The 22,694-nt window shown below is 28.7% G+C and overlaps 1 protein-coding gene across 1 annotated transcript; it reads left to right on the top strand.

Moving 5' to 3' along the window:
- The first annotated feature begins 17,078 nt into the window (after positions 1-17,078).
- Positions 17,079-19,527, top strand: LOC135955856 (osteopetrosis-associated transmembrane protein 1). The gene is made up of 4 exons (XM_065506223.1): positions 17,079-17,462; positions 17,536-17,720; positions 17,800-17,977; positions 19,154-19,527. Exons 1-4 carry the CDS (start codon positions 17,156-17,158, stop codon positions 19,375-19,377), a joined length of 894 nt encoding a protein of 297 aa, XP_065362295.1. The 5' UTR covers positions 17,079-17,155; the 3' UTR covers positions 19,378-19,527.
- Positions 19,528-22,694: the final 3,167 nt, after the last annotated feature.

Raw genomic sequence — 22,694 nt, 5'->3', positions numbered from 1 at the left:
TTTTTTGACAAAAAATCAACAAATCGTATGTTTGAATGTGCAAGCTTTGCGTATTTTGTTTTTCTTTTGTGTTTTGTTTCTTTTGGCGTTGTTGTTGTTTTTTATACAATTAAACGTATGTTTGGATGTGTGTTGGTTTCATTGCCTTGCGTATTTTGTTTTTTCTTTTGGTGTTCTGTTTCGTTTGGCGTTGTTGTTGTTTTTTGTGTTCTTGATAAATTTAGGATGCTGTACGCTGAAAGTGGGCAATGTACATACATATATACTAATTATAAAAAATAATAATGCATCCACAACAAAGGTGAAGGGTATATAAGATTCGGCATAGCCGAATATAGCACTCTTACTTGTTTTTACTTAAAATATGTCCATATTTACTTGTATATGAGTTTTTGTCTTCGTAGGATACCGTTAACCTATTCTTAGGTATGAACAAAAAAATTTAATTTTTTTAACGGCAGTTTCAAAACTCCATTTTCAAATTTTTAAAAATTTTGTTAAACAAATTTCAGAATTTTTTGATCATCTCATTGGGATTTATTAAGAGTATAATAGGGAATTAAATCGTGAAAAAATTATGAAAATATCTCTTATAGTTTTTCCGTACCTGCGATTTAAATTTTGAAATTTTCGAGAAAAACCAATTATTTGGCAATTTTTAGGCCAATGAGCTCTATTTCCTTACTCTTATGAATTTTAAGTAAAACCTATTCAGAATATTATAGTCCAGATAATTCAAAATATACTCTGAAACTTCTACTAAAATCGGAAGACGTTAACCCTTAAATCGTGAAGGTCAAAGGTAAAATTTTTCAATATTTGGAATTTCTCTTGGAAAGATTTCGAAATGATCGAAATGTTGTATATTTTTGGGCCGATTTTGATGAAATTTAACAAAAATATAACATAAACTCTAGGGTTTATAATAACAGCACAAGAATGGAAATTAACGCTTAATGGCACTTGGGGTTAAAATGACACCAAACTTTGAAAATCATAATTTTTTATGGTTTTAGAAGTTTGGGGTCATTTTAACACCAAGTGCTATATAGGGTTAATTTTAATTTTTCTGCTGCTTTTGTAAATACTAGGCTTTGTGTTATATTTTTGTTAAATTTCATCAAAATCGGCCCAAAAATATACAACATTTCGAACATTTCAAAATCTTTCCAAGAGAAATTCCAAATATTGAAAAATTTGACCTTTGACCTTCACGATTTAAGGGTTAACGTTTTTTGATTTTAGTAAAAGTTTCAGAGTATATTTAGAATTATCTGGACTATAATATTCTAATTAAGTTTTGCTTAAAATTCATAAGAGTAAGAAAATAGAGCTCATTGGCCTAAAAATTGCCAAATAATTGGTTTTTCTCGAAAATTTCAAAATTTAAATCGCAGGTACGGAAAAACTATAAGAGATATTTTCATAATTTTTTCACGATTTAATTCCCTATTATACTCTTAATAAATCCTAATGAGATGATCAAAAAATTCTGAAATTTGTTTAACAAAATTTTTAAAAATTTGAAAATGGAGTTTTGAAACTGCCGTTAAAAAAATTAATTTTTTTTGTTCATACCTAAGAATAGGTTAACGGTATCCTACGAAGACAAAAACTCATATACAAGTAAATATGGACATATTTTAAGTAAAAATGAGCTTTTATTTTAATATTTCTCAAAATATGTTAATTTTGTTCCAACATTTCTTGTTCTAGTGGCCTGAGACACGTTAATGGCCTGGCGAATTTTTAATAACTTTAAAATTTTTTAACCGATTTCTGTTTTTTATGTCTCATTAGAACGACAATTACGTACACATTTCGATTCTTTTAAATTGAATTACAAAAGTAATTTTTTAATGGCAAAATTTTTACAAAAACTGAAAAAAATGAATTTTTTCCCCTTGTAAATGCATCTCAAAACTTCAGAGGGCTTGCGGCACGTCTTAACCCCAACCGATTTACCTAAAATTTTTTCAGGATGATTTTTTTACTAATGTTCACCAAACTGGGGGGTGAGAATGGCCAAAATCCAACTTTCGTTTATTAAGGGCCACCCTAATCTACATGCGAAAGTTTGTTAAATTCAATCCCCAAAAGATTTAATGCTGTTATTAGAAATAATTGATATGCAACAAAATATTAAGAAAACAACGAATTCTTATGATGTTTTTTTATTTTTAATCATTTTAAGACTGATTGATTCTATTTGAATGTCGCATATTTTATTTAGTCTTTTAGATTTGACATCGTTTTTAACATAAGAATGGGGTATTTTTTTATTTTATTTTTTTCTATTTATTGTTTAATATATAATGAACATATTTTAAATTTTGAAATCAAATTTTGTAGTTTTACCGCTTTAATCGAATTCATATGTAGTGATTATATTGTATTGTTCGGCACTGTATGTACCCTTCATAATGACATAAAAGTTTTAAAAACATAAACTGCATTCAAATGATACGCCATCTATTGTAAATCCCACATTTTTAAGTCATACACCCAATATTTTGAACAATGCTTTAAATGTGACCGTTTTAAACTTAATTGATTTGTAACAATAATCATTTGCTGAGTATATAAAGAAATAATTAAATTTAAAACTGGAATCTTAATTAATTAACTAATCAGTGATAACCAGGGAAACCAAAATATGCAAATGCATGTTGTTTTCTGGTGAGTCTAATGAGCACATGGATAAGATATTTAAACGTTTCAAAACTATTTAAGAATTTTGGCATCGATTTGTTAGTGCATATTTTTGCATATTTTACCCTTAAATCCAAATTTTTGCATATATTTCTTTTAAGAGCATATTTATGTCATATTTTTGCGTTTTTAGAGCATATTTTACTGTTTAATAGGATATTTTGACTTTATCAAACAAATTTTGTCTTACTTATTTTTCGGTATTGCGTTACAGGTTTTTACTTGCTTTGTTTAAAATTCAAAATTGAAAAATAGAAATATTTTTTTTTTTAAATTTAAAAAAAACAATTCGAAAATTTTTTTTTTCCAAAAAATGAAAAAACTGAAAAAAAAATTTTGTTCAGCTAAAAATATTTAAATTTTTTATTTTGAAGAATAATTTGGTGAAGGGTATATAAGATTGGCACAGTCGAATATAGCTCTCTTACTTATTTTAATATAAAACAAGAACTATTTTAATAATAGCGCCATCTAAATATCAAATTTTAGTTCTAATTCAAACTTAACCGTTCTAAGTGTTAAAGAAATATTGTCTTTTAAATTTGCTCCTATAACATCAGTTGATGTCGAAAGAACATTTTCTATGTATAAAAATGTTTTCAGATCCAATAGACATCGATATAGATATAGACATCGAAAGTACTCTACATTGTGAATACCGCTATTGATTTTTTTTAAATAAAAGTATATTTTTTGGTTAAAAATTATATAAAAGTTTGTATTTTTAAGAGCATATTTTTAAAATTTTAAGAGCATATTTTAGAGTTTTTACTGCATATTTACAGCGCTTAAAACCCTTATTTTGGTTTCCCTGGTGATAACTAACTACAAACAAAAAAATTAAAGTTTATTGAGTTTAGTTGGAAGCTAAGTGGTATCATTTAGATGACCATAAAATGTTTATTCGCATAATGTTTTGGTAAATTTAGTTTTAATTTAAGCTCTCAAAATATTTGCCATAGTCATCTCAAGCCACCGTAAAAAATTTGTAAATTTCTAAAAATAAATACATATATTTTAGAGCTTTTTTTGTTTGTCAACAATGTTGTTAATTTCATGTTAAAATCACCACATGTTTATTGTGTGTTTTTTTTTAAATACAAAGAATCAAAGTGAACGCCTTCAATCCAGTTTTCAAAGTTTCTGACATTAGGCTGGAATTATAACAATCAAAATAATACTTAAACGAGTATGTATTGTGACACAAAGAACTCCAAATGTAGTCATAAAAATATGGACAAAACAAAAAGCATTGAGAAAAAATTCAAATTAAAATTATACTTTGGTTAAACAAAGATATTTTTAATTAAAAGCAAAACACAAAGCAAAGTGTGTGTATACGAGAGTCGTAGAAATAAGTTCGGTAAACTTTATTAAGTGAATTTTTAAACGCAATTTTGTTTTATTGAACCTTAAAAATACTTCAGAATAATGTTATTAAACGATATTCCAAAAATATATTCAGGCAGAAAAAGACAATCATCTGAATCTTGTTTCGATAAAGCCTAATAATTGAGGCTATCAGGGCAAAAGTGGTGTAACCCCAAAATTTCCACTTGCACCACTTTTGCTACATTACTTTGTTATATTATGCTCTATCTGCTTTTGAATACCGAAATATGGCTTACCACACTTTTGTATTGTTATTGGTAATGTAAGGACTGTGTGTAACACCAGAACAGCAACCAAAAAAAAATTGTGGGTTACACCACTTTTGCACTTATAGCATCAATTGCTCCCTGATTCGTGTTTTCAATATTGTTATATCAAAAATACAACCTGACTGGTATATAACAACCGCAACACCGCTCGTTTGTTTTTCGTGTATTGTCCTGGTAAATTTATTTTGGAAACTCGATATATTTGTACTTACAGCAGTCCTAATTTAGTAGTTTCAGTATTGTGCAATTTATGACTGGATAGCCACTGAATGATTTGATTTTTCATCTAGGCAACTAAGTACAACTCCTCTTAAAACACTCTATAATAATGTAAAGACACAACAAGTCAAAACTAAAGATTATACGTTTGAAAATGTTGAAGACAATCATAGAGCGAAACATGTCGACAGATAAACACCAAGAATCTAGCATACGAAGAAAAATGAAAACAAAAGATTGTTTTTCTCATGAACTTTTAAGAATTCGCAAGAATATAAAAATCAAAAGTTTAATGCGATGGTGATGACGACGACGATGATGAGGAGAATGAATGAGACGAGATGATGGCTATGTATTATTAACACCATGTGTATTATGTACAAATAAATAAATAAACACACATATCGTCAGCTGAAATGCAAAATAATGTAACATCTTTCCAAAAAATTTTAAAGTGCTGGTCAAAAAAATTATTGCAAAATGAATAGTCTAACACCCACCTTAAAGTATACCGATCGACTTAAGGTAGGTTCACACATGACAAATATTTGACGAAAAAGATGCAACCAATAAATAAAATACAGTTGAATTCTTTTATTTATTTTAAAAACTTATTTTACTTAGGATGATTCAAAACAAAAAAAAATTATTTTATTTTATTTGATGTTGTTTGATCTTACAAAGCACTTGTAAGAGTAAACACGTCAAACTAATTTGTGCTAAAAAAAGTGGTTACGCTTTTTTGAGCAAATATTTGCCATGTGTGACCCTACCTTTAGAATCACTTTCTGAGTCTATTAAACGATGTCCGTCTGGCTGGTTGGCTGTCCATGTAAACCTTGTGCGCAAAGTACAGGTCGCAATTTTGAATATATGTATTTCGATCAAATTTGGTACAAAAACCAAGCCTGGTACAAAAACCAAGGCTGAAATCGGTCCATTATTTCACCTAGCCCCCATACAAATGTCCTTCCGAAATTGTACTTTATCGGTCATAAATTTTTAATTTATATATGTATCTCAACAAATTCCGCTTCAAATAAGTTTTATATATACAAAATTCATGTCATCAAATTTTGTTACGATCGGTCCATAATTAGTTATAGCTCCCTTATTAGCTTTATTACTTGTTATACCCTTCACCATGAGTGGCAAGGGTATATATAAGTTTGTCATTCCGTTTGTAATTTCTACATTTTTGATTTGCGACCCCACAAAGTATATATATTCTGAATCGTTATAGATAGCGGAGTCGATATAGCCATGTCCGTCTGTCCGTCTGTGTGTTGAAATCAACTTTCTGAAGCCCCCAAATAACTTACATACACGAATGATACATCAATATCTCCGAAATTCTTCCGGCTCGGTTGCTATTTAAAATCGACAATCGGTCCACAAATGGCTGAGATATAAGGAAAAAACCAGGACAACCTCGATTTTTGACCCATATCTGAATTACTAAATCATTAATATAGACAATATGGATATCTAATGATAGATATTTCAAAGACCTGTGCAACGACGTATATAAGACCATAGTAAGTTGGACCTACAATGGGTCAAAATCGGAAAAAATATTTTTTAACCCGAATTTTTTTTTTCACCAAAATTTTTTTTCACTAAATATTAAAAAATTATTAAATTTAAAAACAAAAAAAAATTTTTAAAATTAAAAAAAAAAATTATTAGATTTAAAAAAAAAATTTAAAAAACAATTTCGAAAAGACAACTGGAAAAAAAATTAAATTTTGTTTACCTAAAAATATTTAAAATTTTTATTTTAAAGTATATTTTGGTGAAGGGTATATAAAATTCGGCACAGCCGAATATAGCTCTCTTACTTGGTTTTTTATTATTTTTTAATTTATTCATAATTATCTATCTAAAGTTTACATTGTTTTACATTTTATGTGACGATATACTAGTAATATCTATGTGAATGTATAAAATACAAATAAAATACGATATGCTTAAGTTAGTTAGTATGTTTACGGTAGGCTATAAACTAGACTATATAGGCTGTTTGTTCAATTATTTGTAGTTGAGTCTAGATTCATGAAAGCTTAACTGACATGTTCGAACTCTGTGAAGAAGTTGGACATACTAAAAATTCAAATAAAAATGAAGCCAAACAAATACAAATGTTAAGTATGAATGTAGTATTTTATGTATAGCTGGACATAGTTCAACAAAATAAGCAGTTAAAGTAAAATAACATTCGAAAGTTAGCAAACAGATATTTGAACTTAGATTTAGTTGGTTTAGAACTGAAATAATTACAACTGCTAATAAAAAATATCATTGTTAAGCGGTTCTTAATATAGTATTAAACAATGATTCATATTCATTCTAGATGTGATATGTATTTTTGCACCTCTTCTCAAGGAAGAAGCTTGTGTATGCCGCCAGTCTGTTTAATTTTTCAGACCAAGGTCTGTCTTTTCAGAGTAATGGGCCTATGGATTATGCCTGTGTTATTACTTAAGTATTCACTTTATCTCGTTTATCCATCCAAGATATAAGACCTTTATCTTCCGACATTTCATAGGGGATTGGGTACCACGCGAACTTAGTAAAAAGACACCAACGCCTTTCATACGGATATAACTACATGACAGCAACTAGACTGCTTTTGATCCAAAAAAATATGGGAAAAAGGCTGGAGAATGGTGTTATGCTACATACTACAGTCCAGGACAGACTCAAAAGTTCAATTAGAGACTCAGTACCTCCCTTTGAGGTCATAAAGTTAGCAAGGCAACCGAAGAAGCCCTTTCTTAGGAAATCAGCAACATTTGGTTATGTCGACGACCTGGTAATATCTGTTACTGGTTGGGAAGACGTAATGATATCGGAAAGGATGCAGATCGATCTTGAAAGAGGTTTAAATATCAACCCAGGCAAGACTATTATTGTACCATTTACTAGACGTAGAACCTTTATAGCTCATCTATAAAGGTTTCAAATGAGGTGAAATACCATGAAGTTACACTTGACAGGACCCTGATTTAGAATAATAATTTGTCGTGCACTACCCAGAAAGATATTAAGGCAATCTATGCCTGTCTATGGTAGAAACCCAGAATGATTTAATGGTCTTTTGTTACAGTGACAAGACCAATCTATACTAACATATGAATCTTTAAATTGATGAAATAAAGTTGACTGCGAGATCATTACTTGATAAGGACTATCACCATATCTGTATTTCTATTACTGGGTCCATGAGGACCTGTCCACATAAGCCTTAGGTGCTATCCTCTACACATTTTAGTAATGGAGGAAGCTGCACTTCTATAAGCTTCCTCCACATGAGGATTCTAGTATTGCCTACTTTAGAATCCTTTTACCTGAAAGGGATCAGTGATCAGACCAAATTTGATGGCACAATAATTTCGATCAGGTTTAGCGATAGTCAATAGGGACACAGGGCTTGTGTTTATGTGCCCAATTTCCAAAGGGGTATTCCAATGATTACATAACCAACAATATTTCAGACGTAAATTTACGCGATCCTAAAATGCTTTGCTTATTGTTAGGAGATTAAGGTGCATTAGGATATTGATTATGTAAGATATAAATGCAGCCTTATTTGCCTATAATTTTAGGTCTTTAGTCGTCATGGACTGCGTTACATCTTTGAATATGGTGAGCATAATGATCTGACATTGTGGTGGTCATAAGGAGCACGCAGAGATGAGCCTATCGCACTTTCATTGGACATGAACCTTTCTTTGGCATCTCTATAGAAAGAGCACGTCATTGGGTTAACTTGTATGAATTCAGGCTGGCCAAAAGATTCATTACATTGACCAAAAGTATATCCCGAAAGTAGCTATCTCTTGGAAAGATCGATTTAAATATTATCCACTCTGTTATTTACTCAACTTTTCACAATTTTCTACAAACTTTTATTTCAATCCTGGAATTTATAACCATAGAGAAATACACATAGAGCGGAATCTCTCCTGTCATAGACCTAACTCAGTTGTCAAAAACCTAAGTGGTGAGAATGCATTAGTGTAAACAAAAACAACAATAATCAAACATACTTGTGTTGTTTTTGTTTTAACAAAGTTTTTTTTTTATAAATACATTCTCACAACTTAGGTTTTTGACAACTGAGTTAGGTCTTTGCCAGGAGAGTTTCCGCTCTATTTGTATTTCTCTAGGTTTATAACGTTGTAGCAAATTTATTTTGTGTTAACCAAAATGTACTAAAATACCTTATTCTCAAATAATTATATCAACTCAATAGCAAAAAGAAAGCTTTAAATATTTCCAAGGTTCATGTTAGCAAGAACAAGTAAGAGCTATATTCGGCTGTGCCGAATCTTATATACCCTTCACCAAATTATACTTTAAAATAAATTTTTTTAAATATTTTTAGGTAAACAAAATTTAATTTTTTTTTTAATTGTTTTTCCAAAAAAAATTTTTTTAAATTGTTTTTTAATTTTTTTTAAAAAATTGTTTTTCCAATTTTTTTAAAATTTTTTTTTTTTTTTTTTGGAAAAAAATGTATGACAAAATTCGGGTTAAAAAATATTTTCCCGATTTTGACCCATTGTAGGTCCAACTTACTATAGCCTTATCAACATCGTTGCAATGGACTTTGAAATATCTATCATTAGATATCCATATTGTCTATATTAATGACTTAGTAATCCAGATATAGATCAAAAATAGGTCAAAAATCTAGGTTGTCCCGGTTTTTGCTCATATCTCCGATATTTATGGACCGATTTGGTGATTTTAAATAGCAAACTTCTCGAAAGCATGTCTGACAAAATTATTGAAGATTTGGATCCCGAATCTGGGGTCTTCAGAAAATTGATTTCATCAGACAGACGGACAGACAGACAAACGGACATGGCTTAATCGACTCCGCTATCTATAAGGATCCAGAATATTATACTTTATAGGGTCGGAAATGAAAAATGTAGAAATTACAAACGGAATGACAAACTTATATATACCCTTCTCACGAAGCTGATGGGTATAAAAACAACAAAAATACACACAAATTGTCCTTATCTTATTTGCCGAAAAATAACTGCATTCATTCTAAATGCCAAGAATACGGGTAACTCAAAAAAAAAATTCTTTACCAAAACATTGTTGTTGCAAACAGCATTCATTCATTCCAAAACTTGTTTATATTCTCAGCCTTTTTCCAGCTGTTTTTTGGCCAAACTAAGAGCAATGAAACAAAACACAAATAATAACAACGGCTACAACAATGTGAAGAACAGACCTAAACCAGCCCACACTTAATGCTAACCTACCTCACATATTCACTCGTGGCCGTCTTTGAATGAATCAAAGAAAACCAGCAAAACAAATCTTGTTTAGCTGCAGATATTTCCAGCATCACAACATAAAAACCCAGCCAAGCCATTCCTAATAAAAATATACAACCATTGAACCAGACAGTTACCAATAACAATTCCTTTGCTGGCGATACAAACGAATGCTACCAACAATCCAGTCACCACTAAGTTTTTCAAGTTTTTTTTTGGATTTTTAACTTATATTCTGATATCAAAGATCAATTTCAATGGTACACATTTTTTCAGATTTTTTTTTTGCAATAATTTCAAATACCAAATCAAGTTTTTTGTCAAAAAGAGAAGAAAAAATTCAGTGTTGTTGTTAAACAAGTTGAGTTTAAAACATGTTGATTGTTTTTTTCATTTATGTTGTTTGCATAAAATGTATTACGTGTGTTTTGGTTTCAAAACTATTCAAATTTAAAGATTTAAATTTAATTTATTAAAGCGAAACTGAGAAATTTGGGAAATACATGAATACTGAAAGTATATTTCCTTACATAAATTAATCCATTCCTGTCCGATTAGGATGACGCCTGAGAATATTGAGACGAAATTAAAAATTTCGATATAAAAAATTATACTCTTCCGAATTCGTTAATTTGAAAGATGCCGATCTAGTCCATCAAAAGTCCTTTCTGCGAGAGAAATTCGACAAATTTCCTGAATGGATGGAACAGCTGTTAAAGCACAGTTCCTTGATCTTTCAAGAATTAATTGATCTTACAAACTGCATTGTTAGTTTTTTTCATTTTCATAAAAATTTTAAAAGTTATAAAGCCTTATTTACAAAATTTATGGAAAAATTTTGAAATTTTTTTAATGTAGGGCATCTTAATGAGCCAATTCATTACAAAAACTAAAAATGTTTGCACACAAAAATAAAGCATGGACATTTTTCTTTTAAACTGTGTCCTAAAAAGTAATGAAAATCGTGGGTCTTGACAAAGTTATGAATAAAACTCAAAAAAAGGCCGACAAACCCGATTTTTGGCAAAAACTTTAGCGACCTCTAAACCACTTCCGAAAAATCTGAAAAAAATCTCAAAAATACTCTACCCTATAAGCTTTCAAATTATGCTTGAGCACCCATGAAAATAAGAAAAAAACTTTTTTTGGGACACACTAATGGACATTTATTTCTTTTCATTCGATTATTCTACATAAAATTGTTCGAATTATTCGATATTCGAAAATGGCCATTTTTAAATTGTTCGAATAATTATTCGTAAGAAATTATTCGATTAATCGAACGATCATTAGTCGAATGAATACCCTAGTAAATATGTATGTATGTATTTAAAATATACAACGTTTATAAAGCTTCGTGGTTAATATAAAAGTTTGTTATTAGACTTGGATAGTTTGATACATCAATATATCCGCTAGAGAGATTTAAATTCCACGAAATAGGCTGAGATATAAGCAAAAACCCCCGATTACCTCGATTATTAACCAATTTTGTACCTAGTTTTCTATATAATTGTATTAAATCTTTATAAAATTCGGAACATTGTTTAAAATTGTTTATAATAAAATTAAATGCATATTCATAAATATCAAATATCTTAGAATTCCTTAAATAATAGTACAGTATTCCATCCAATAACACATCATCATAACTTTAAGAAAATTTCTAATAAATCCCTTAAATTCATATACTTTCTTTGCATTCTTGTTATTGTAAATAATCCTTTTTTTAATGTTTAGACAGCATCTTATACTATTTCATTGCTTTAAAATTATGTAAATTTTTGTAATAATAAATGTAAAGATTGTAGAAAATATTTGGCTTCCTGTTTGGTTTGCCGTAACTAATGCGCAAACTCAAAATGAAGCGAAAGATTCTATATCGTAATTTCTGTTTTTTTTTTTTTTTTTTTGTCATTTTTACATATTCCCCTTGCAGACAGGAAGATGTACTAGGAAAAACAGGATGAACAAAAAGGGAAAAAAAGGAAAGGAAGAAATGTTTTATATTTTTCTTGAATGGAGAAAAAAAAATGCCGATAGTACAAAAAGGAGACTACTAGAAATAAATAGAAATTTATGTATATTGAAGGAAATAATTAAAGAAAACTAAGGAAAAATTTAATTTAATAAATATTGACAAATGCCATTTTTTTTTTTTTTTTTTTTTAAATTTCGTTTATTAAATATATTTTTGAATAACAAATTAAACTTCAATAAACAATAGATTAAATAAAGATTTAATTATACACAGTCCCAAAATTCGGGCACTCAAGTAAGTAAATTTGTTTTATAAACCTGTAATAAATTTAAAAATTTATTCTGAATAAGGCCTTTAAACTTTATAAAATCTTTTATTTTTCTAAAATCCATTAAAAAATTCTTTCTATATTTGGTAAATTTTGTAAGTTAGCCTTATTGGCCATAACAGGTTATAATATTTATTTAAATATAGTAAATTTGAGCGTTTTTAAGCATTAAAGTTTAACAAAAATTGAGAAAATAATGGAAATTTTAAAACTTCTAAAAGAAAGAAGACTAAAATAGAGAGAATATATAAGAAATCAATGTAAAAAACCGATATGTAATCAAAATTTATTTTGATAATTTCTTTTTGTCATTTTTTTCGCACAATGTATTTTGAAATATTTTTTATTGAAACAAATTCTGTTTACTTAAAAAAAACTCAACATTGAGGTCTTCCACCCTAATACAAGATACAATAATTTAATAGCAAAAGAACTCCAAAAATAACTTCCGGGAGGTTATCAATATTTAAAATAATCGAACAGTTAGCCGCAGGGCAAAAAAAAAACATCTTTTGTATCAAATTTGTCAAACAACATTTAATCTGGTCGAAACAGAAATGGAATAAATTTATTTTGTCGGATGAATTCAAATATAATTTAAGAACTACACAAATAAGACATTCAAGCTGAGGAAATATTATGGTGAAGGGCTGTTTTGGCTGGAATCGGATACTACAATGACCTAAACACACCTCTAGGCTTGCAACCGTGATAACTAACCAAAGAGGTAGGGCTTTTGAACTGGCATGCCCAATCGCCAATCTGAATATCATAGAAAACTTATGGAAAAATGTATATCCCAAAACATGGGATCAAAGTTATACCACTAAGGAAGAGTTATCAGATGCTGTTATAAGGAAATGGCAAAATATTTAAAAGAAGGCAGACGTCTGAATCTTTAATTGTTTAATTGCATGATCAGTGTGAAGCTCAGTAATATAAAAATAATAAGGGGTATTTGCGTAATTAAAAGGGTTAGAAAATGTTTGTAAAACTTAAACCTAAGTTTCCATTGTTTTGTCAATATCATAATAATGAAAGCTTTTCTGTTTCTTTACAATTTCATTATTTGTTTATAAAGTTTAAATTTAATTTCCGAAGGCCCCCAAATAACTGGCAAACATGTTTTTTTGGTTTAATTACTATTTAAAATCGGGAAAATCGGCACACAAATGGCTCAGATATAAGAAGAAAAAAACCATGACAAATTCTACTATACTATTTAAATAAAGTGTAATTTATTTCCTTCACTATAAGTCAAGGCTTGAATTACACATGCTTTCAACTTGAATTCCAGTTAAAATGCTATTAATTGAATACATATTTGGACAATTTTCATTTATTGTCATCCAATGAATATTTGATTCCTAAAGCCATAGGGTAACATAGCGATGAGATGTAATTGTCAAAAACCTAACTCTAGCAACAAGAAAATACATGCTAGTCAATGTATTTTGTTGTTGTATCAGGCATATGTTTTGTTGTATTTTTTGACGAAACGGAGTGTCTCGTCTCTATGTATAATTCTCATACCAAGACCTAACTCAGTTGCCAAAAACCTAAGTGGTGAGAATGTATTAATAAATACATAAACAATACTCGTACATGTGATTATTTTGTGTAACATTTTAGTTTGGGTGTTTTTCTAGCTTTCGCTCTATTTCTCTATGGATTTTTTATACTGATACATTCTCACCACATAACTGAGTTAGGTCTTTGACAGGAGATTTTCCGATCTAGGTGTATTTATCTGTGCCTAAAGCCTTTTTATAAAATAAATACCTAAATACTTTTCGAACTTTTACTTCCACGAGCGAAAATATTTTCATATCTACAGCATGCGAAAACCATCTTCGTATAAAATGTTGTGCACTAATAGCAGGCTTTAAATGGTAAGATTTTCCAGATTTTTCAAAGTAGTGATTATCATAGTAAAGTTAAAAAAGGCATATGTAGGTATAAAAATGTTAGCATCACTCTTGTCGGTGTTATTAATTGTAACAAATTATAATTTCGGGCATTTATTCCAAAGTTTGGTTTTGCCCTGTACTGTATTTAGGCTGTCTATACCTATACGTAATTATTTTATTTTAATAATTTATCTGCATCAAATAACAAACATTTTAAACAAATAATAATTACCTTATTTTAACTGCTTGTAGACTGCCGATATTTTCAAACCAGTTTAAAATTATTTTTTTTTTAAATATTTCTCTTTTTTAGATTTTCAGCGACTCGTTGTAAATAAGTGTACCATTGACTGACTTGATATTATACGGGTGTTTTTATTTATTTTTATTATATGTTATTCTGTTTTATTTTTTCACTATACTGCATGTATTACAATTATTATTTTGTATTTTCTTTCTAGCTGTTTAATTTTGCAGAAATTCTGAACAACCACCACTATTATTGACAAGGATAAACACAAAATAAAACAACAACAACAAAAACAAGGATGAATACCTATCAAAACCAGGAAAAAAAGCTGAGATAAAACAAAAAATAATCAAAGTAAAAAAACAACAACCGAATTTGCAGACAAACGGCAAACACACAGAAACAACAAAAACAAAAAAAAAAAAAAAGGAAAAAGAAGAAATAACTTTGCAAAAGGAGTGGCGCAGCGTCGCCTTTTATATATATTTATTTTTTTTCAATTGAAAATTTTCTCTATTAACACCAATAATATTCACATGTTTAATTTGCATTTAATTCAAATATACATAATATTTTATCAATTACCGGCTTATTTTTATTTATTGTTGTGTTTTGTTTATTTATCAAAAAACGTTTTGTTTGTTTGAATTTTTTCGTTTTGGCAAAACACACACACACAAACACTAACAAAAAAGGCTGCTCCGTTTTACTTTTTCACACTTTTCTGTCGCTTCGTTAAAAATCCAATTGGATTGTTTTTTGTGTTTTAATAATTTGCACTTTTCCCTAAACCATTAATTAACAACTACACAATTTATATTTACATGTATAAAACTTGGTATTACTTTGCAAACTAACTTTAATTGTTATTAACAATTGTTGTTTGACAAAAAAAATTTACATATAGATTTTCTTGTTGTACATATACAAGAGTATATTTAATGTAAGTGTTGTATACAGCATAATAATTATCTTTAACTGTCCGTTTAATCGTCTATACTCGGCGTTTTAAAAAACAAAACTGAAGAAAATAATACGATGTGCAGAAATTAGAGTTGGCTTCAGGGTTGATTAATTTAGTACAAATGTACCTTTTTTAAACACAATTTGAAAAGATGAAAAGTACTTGAGTACTTCAATGACTGAATTAGTACAAATGTTAATCTATCATATTTATTTTAATTAAAAACTGTTATAAATAATTTGGTTGTGGCACCATAATTATTCTGAACTATTTACTTAAAAAATATAACTAAAGAAAAAATAATGTGTGCAGAAATAAGAATTGCTTTATCACAATGATGGATAAATAAATTTTTATTATTTGGACGTTTGGATCGCGATCCATTTTAATGCAGCGAGTTATCCAAAAGAATTCCTGTTTAGCTATTTATTTCGTATTTTTGTTTTATTTTATTTGATATCACGAAGTATGCTAAACGTTCAATATTTATCGAGTTATCCGCGATCTAGATTTTAAAATATTAAGCTATTCTGTGATATGGATCGCGCTCAATCAATATTGCCTGCTAAACGATACTGCCTCGCGGACAGTGTATATTGTACATGTAGCAGTGCCCTTACGGATCCTTAAATTCATTGAAATAGTCCTAAATAATTATTATTTTATAACTTTATTGCGAGAAACGGTAACAATATCTTGAAAAATTGTGCATGCATTAATTATGGAAATAATAAAGCCAGCTAATTTAAAAAACAAAATTATTTTCAAAATTACTGTAAATATACATAATTTCAGTATGTTTTCATTTACAACACATAGACTGGACAAGCAAATTATTCGTTCATATTAAACATTTTAATATCTTTAGATATTAATATCACGGAATTACTATGGTACTTTTGAACCTAAATTGTAGTATTAATAAAAGTGCATTAGTATTATTATTTCCATCCCTGATATGGCATTAAATGCTGAATACTTCATTAAGCAACTGTGTGCATTAACCGGGTAGTATTGCCAGATGGATAAAGAAAATTCGATTTAACGGTATAACGGTATTACTAAGAGATAGGTATTCAAACAGAAACTAGAAACAAACTCAAACTATTGTTTCTAAATTTTTGTATAGTTTTAGAAACTGCTGATTTATTAATTGAATATTTATCATGGATAGTTCTTGCTTCAATCCTGTACTAAAATCGTCCATTATTTTGGTTTTGAAATTTTGGAAAATCTTATAAAAACTTATTGTGCAAAAATATTACAGAGAGAAATTATAAAAATAAAAACAAGAATTTATATAAACTTTTAAAAAAAAAAACGTAAAAATACTTAAAACTACTTTTCGTTATTTGATCAATTAGAATAGTCAACAAAATTATTTAATTGAATAGCTTGTCAATTGTTTCAAATATAAAAAAATATTTGTATGAACGTTATGCTGGTAACTAGGCTTCTATAAAGCGATTGTTCGAACAATCGACTTTTTCAAAATCGATTTTTTGTTTATAGTTTTTATAAAATGGGGATTTCTTATCAATAAATACTACAAGCATATATTTTTTACATTAAAATAAGATGAAAGGTCGACTTTTGAAAAATTTGAAAGTTCGAAAGTTATAATTGAAAAAACTCGAAAAGTCGAATTTTTGTTTTAACTATAAAATCCGTTACTAGTGTTAACATTCCATTGTGAATTGCAACCTTAAAAATGAAGAAGCTTTTGTTTATATTTTGTTTGAAATCACAGCTGTTCGATTTATTGACTCATTCGGTGAATGCAAATTTTTAAGTTTTATCAGAAAGTGCATCATAAATATTAAAAACATGATACCAAAAATAATACTAATGTGTTCAATAATATTTCTTGCAAATGCTACCGAGGAGAAGTCATGTGATAAACTTTTAAAGGAATTAGCCAACGAACAAACGCTTTTATTATATTGCATTACAACCCATTCAGTTCCGGTGACAATGTGCCTCAACTGCGTCGATTATCACAATGAAGTATTAAAGGCATATGATTTACTGGCAGCAAATTGTACAAGTATGTATTTCGATAAGGATCGTATCAATTTAGTGGCATCTACGGAATCCGTGCTTACAGGACTGTGGACAAAGGCGTATTGTGATGGTAATTTTTAAAACTATTTCATTTGTTTATTTCAATTGTATCTAAAATCGTTTCCTTTAACTATATGCCACAGATTGCTTCAACAATAACAATAGTTTTGCATTTTATGAAAAAAATCAAATCTTTGAGAATTGTTTTCATAATAACAAAAAAGATCCTTGCGAGAAGTGTAAAACACAATATATGGATTTGAATACTTTCTATATCAAATTAGATCAACATAATAATGGAGAAGTATGCTATGATTTGCAAGATTCTGTAAGTATTTTTTTTTTATTTTGAAACTGTAGTTTGTGGGAATTCCCCTTTTTAATGTTTTTTTTTTTTTAATTTATAGATGAATCGGACACGTAATATGTGGTCAAAAGAATTAGATTGTTGCCATCGTAATTATAATATAACGTTATTTACGATTGCTTTGTGTATAACATCTTGCCTACCGCTGTTGTTTTATGCTACCACTTATTTCATAACCAAACGCCAGGAACGCAATCATGATGTATTAAATGATGACGGTAAAAACATGTTTATACTAAATTTAAATTCTAAAATTAAATTGCAAAATTTAATTTTTTTTGTTTTTGACAATTTAAATATTTGCAAAAAAAAAACTGAAAAAAGCTTTTTTTAAATGGTCCCAAAATATTTTAGGAAACAAGGTGTTAGTATGTAATTCAATTCGAAATACAATGTATATAGGTAAAAAAATTACTTTATCGCGTTCGCAGGATGATGTAGGGCACCTAAAAATATGCTGAAACATGATCTAAAATTAAAATATATATATTTTTTTAAATTAATAGTACATTTGAAAAGTTTCGGATTATTCCGAATGATTTTTTGGCGGAATATTACGTTCGGTTTTGGGTTAAGAACAGCTGTTTCGGTAGGACTATTTCTAATGTTTTTCCTTTATAAAAATTTCTTTATTCGACCTAATTTTTATACCCTTCACCTTCGTGAGAAGGGTATATATAAGTTTGTCATTCCGTTTGTAATTTCTACATTTTTCATTTCCGACCCTATAAAGTATATATATTCTGGATCCTTATAGATAGCGGAGTCGATTAAGCCATGTCCGTCTGTCTGTTGAAATCAATTTTCTGAAGACCCCATAATCTTCAATAATTCTGTCAGACATGCTTTCGAGAAGTTTGCTATTTTTAATCAGCAAAATCGGTCCACAAATGGCTGAGATATGAGGAAAAAACCAGGACAACCTCGATTTTTGACCTATATCTGGATTACTAAGACATTAACATAGACAATATGGATATCTAAGGATAGATATTTCGAAGACATTTGCAACGACGTATATAAGACCATAGTAAGTTGGACCTACAATGGGTCAAAATCGGAAATTTTGAACCCGAATTTAAAATTTAAAAAAAAATTTAAAATAACAATTAGAAAATTTTTTTTTCCAAAAAATGAAAAAAACCACTTTGGAAAAAAAATAATTTTGTTTACCTAAAAATATTTAAAATTTTTATTTTGAAGTATAATTTGGTGAAGGGTATATAAGATTCGGCACAGCCGAATATAGCACTCTTACTTGTTAATACTGTTATTAGGCCAGACTAAAAAATATATAAATTTAGCTCAACGGAAAGAATATATGTAATACTTTAGTTTATTTTTAAGTAATTCAAAAAAATTAAATTAATTTTTAAATAAAAATAATTTTTCAGATCCAATATACAATTCACCAACGACATCCACATCTGCCCCAGCTAACATAAACAATCTCAACAATCCAACTGAATCAGTGATCAATAATCGTTCTGCTTCATCAGTCAACGCAGCCAATAAAACCTTTTCATCTACTTCTAAACCCTTCAATAAAAAGAGTTTTAATATTTTGAATAATTTAGACAGTTCCGATGATGAAATACAAGTTAATGCAGCAAATTAATTCTAAAGATAAATTAAAATAATCATTTTATACACATATAATTTCTTATGAATTACTCTTTTTATTTTTAATTATTAATATAAATTTTGGCGATTTACATTTTATAAAATTCTGTATCAAAAATATATGCAACTGTCATCATTCATCGCATTTTGTTGACCGTCTGGAAGATTTTAATTTTTTCTGGGGACGAAATTCCATTTAATTAAATTGAGATCTGTAAAGATATGTAATATATAAAAGGAAAACAAAAAAAAAACAACAGAAATCCTTAATGTCCGCAGTCTTAGGTCTCTGTAAAAAGTTGGTAGTAGACTTGATTGTTCTATTTTGAGCAAAAACTAAAACGGTCTTAGTCGAACGTCCAACTGTAATTAGGCGATAAAACTGTAAAGTGCAATTATTGAAAATGGCGAAGCTGTATGGAATTTTTTAAGATAAAGATTGAAAACAATTTTTGTTGACGAACATTTTTTGTATAAAAAAAGGAATTAGGGGAAGGAACATGATTTAGATTTTACTATTTTTATTGTCGTATATCCATAGTTTCCGAGTTATATACCTTTAAAGTTCAAACATAAAATTCACTATACCTCTAAAACCTCTGGCAAAATTTCAAAAATGTTTGAATTATGTATATAAAAATGAAAATTTTAATTTTTTTAAGACTCCTCCCAATAATCATTTTTACTGGAATTCATGTTGAAAGCAATGTTTTTTGTTTGAATAATATTTAATTTTTTCAAATGCATTCAAGTCAAATTCCAGCATAATGTTCAAGTGCTTGAATTTTTGGGGCATAAGTGCTTATTGGGATACTATTTAAGAAATTATTTATAAATGTTATGAATTGAAATCAATTCATGTTATGTAGAAACTTTTTTCTGTATACATGGTATAAAGAACAACGTCCCCTGTTATCAAAATGGAACAAATCTACCATTATTCTACAATGAATTGCAAGTCATTATGTTTAGTTTTAAAAAATGTAGACACAATGAAAAAAGAAGCTAGAGATAAAATTATGCACAAATATCTAGAAAATACGACTTTGTCGGGTTAAAAGATAGCCAAAATCTGATTTTCGGCAGATACCAGGTCAAAAATTGTACGTCTCGGCAGATCGAGGTTGTGTGGCCTTTAAATATAAATACGTATGTTTTTTAGGATGTTTTTTTTTCGAACTCCTGCTATGTAATTTTTTTTTTCTTAAGATTTTTAAGTTGTTAACTTTATAGTGTCATAGCACATTAGGTCAAATGACACCTTTTTCTTGCAAAAGTGTTAAAATCGATGTGCTGTTTTACATTTGTTTTTGTTGTTTTTTACCGTTACACAGCTATGCGTCAAAGTCAATAGATGTTATTTTTTTCATGTCGCCTAATTTTCTAATGATCGGTCCATAATTAATCATAGCTCCCATATAAGACCAGCTTTCGAAAATGACTTTAACGTTCATAAATCTCTTAAAAATGTTGGTATACATATAAAATTCAACAGAAATAACTTTCATATAGAAATTAATCATACGACCTAATTTCATTGCGATCGGTCCATAATCCGAAAATCACTCAAGAATATAATTTATTCAAATTTTAAAAGAAAAATGATAAAGGCAAATGAGACAATTGCAAAAGTTTCGTTGCAATCTATTTTACTGCATGTTGCTGAAATAATTGCTGAGATGCAATGGAAGCGAAGAAGACGAATTTTCCGACTTAATATAAAGCTGTTGATATTTCAGATCCATTAATTTCCACATCATTTTTAAATTGGCGCTTACAAAAGCGGAAACGTTCCACACTTCCACCTGAAGTAATTGAATTATTATGTTGCAGTGAACCCATGGAAGAATTTCACCTTAGCCACAAAGACGATGAAATTAATGAATGTGAAGAGGACCTTTTTGATATAAATTTACAAAATGAATTAGATTTAAGAAATTACTAAATGTTTTAGTATAATTAAAATAAATGAATGAATACAATGTATTGTGTTTGCATTAATGGTTGCAAAAGGGTTAATTTTTGGTCGTTAGTGGGTTAAATTCCATTTTCTTTAATAGAATTGTTCTTACTTATGAAATTCTTACAGGCTTTGGTTTGAATAACATGATTTTGTAGTCGTTATTAATTTAGCACAGAAAACGTGGTCATTTGACCTATAGTGGAATGGTAAGAGTTTACAGAATATGCAAGCAATTACATGCATTTTGTAACAAAACACTTGCTGTAGTGAATCATGCAATGACAGTTTTCGTTTTGTTTATGTATAGTGATAACTCACTCAGTATTCATTTTTGCAAAATAATAAATATGTCATTTGAATGGTATTCATGCACATCTCTGATACAGACGGACGTGGGTATATCGACTCCGCTAACTATTCGCTAGATATTCGATATAACGATTCGGAATATATATATATATATACACACAGTTACTGAAGTATACGTACGATCGGCTTTTTGGGCCTTTTTTAAAAAATCTATATATATAAAAATACAAGGCCTGACTTATTCATTCATTCACTCACTCATGACTGATGAGTCAGTGAATGAGTGAGTGAGTGAATGAATGAGTTAGGCCTTGTATTTTTAAATATATAGTTTTTTAAAAAAAGGAACAAAAAGTGGATGGTACGTATAATTTAGTAACTGTGTGTATATACAGTGGTGGCCACCAATTTAAGACAAATACTTGAATTTTTTTGATCAACTGAATTTTAAGTGCGATAGAGCCAAAATAAAAGGACCTCTAAGGGTATGAAATTTATTATTAATGTTTCTAGTTTCTGAAAAATGTTTGGAAAAATCGGTAAAACATATATGGACAAAGATATGTGGAACTACGTTGACCCACCTCAGCGAACATCCGCTGTTAATAACATGATATGACCGAAACTAATGGAACTAAAAATACGAAATTTGGTCCGAATATTTTATAATAATAAAAATATAATGATATAAATGTGAGAAAATATGTTTATGTAAAAAAAATTTTTTTGGTCAAGTTGTAGAACAATTTTATGTGTTCGTGGTGAATATGTATGAATTGACACAGTCGAATAAAACACACTTTTGTGTTAAAACAGTCCTCATGCATACATATTTGTGGAAATATTTGAAAAAATAATTGACAATCACGTGGAATTTAGCAAACAATTTTTGTCTTAAATTCCTGGCCACCACTGTATATGAAAAATGTAGAAATTACAAACGGAATGACAAACTGTATATACCCTTGCCACTCATGTTGAAGGGTATAGCAATAGTTTAACCATTTATACTTTATTATTTCTATTACATATTCATTAAA

The sequence above is a fragment of the Calliphora vicina genome, chromosome 3 (genome assembly GCF_958450345.1).
Source record: "Calliphora vicina chromosome 3, idCalVici1.1, whole genome shotgun sequence".
Taxonomy (NCBI): domain Eukaryota; kingdom Metazoa; phylum Arthropoda; class Insecta; order Diptera; family Calliphoridae; genus Calliphora; species Calliphora vicina.
The sequence above is the reverse complement of the archived record's forward strand: the minus strand, read 5'-3'. Positions and strand labels throughout refer to the sequence as shown.

Coding starts and splice junctions, on each gene's coding strand:
- LOC135955856 (XM_065506223.1), top strand. CDS start 17,156: ATGATACCAAAAATAATACTAATGTGTTCAATAATATTTCTTGCAAAT. Junction 17,721..17,799: donor GCTATGATTTGCAAGATTCT/GTAAGTATTTTT, acceptor TTTAATTTATAG/ATGAATCGGACACGTAATAT. Junction 17,978..19,153: donor TGATGTATTAAATGATGACG/GTAAAAACATGT, acceptor ATAATTTTTCAG/ATCCAATATACAATTCACCA.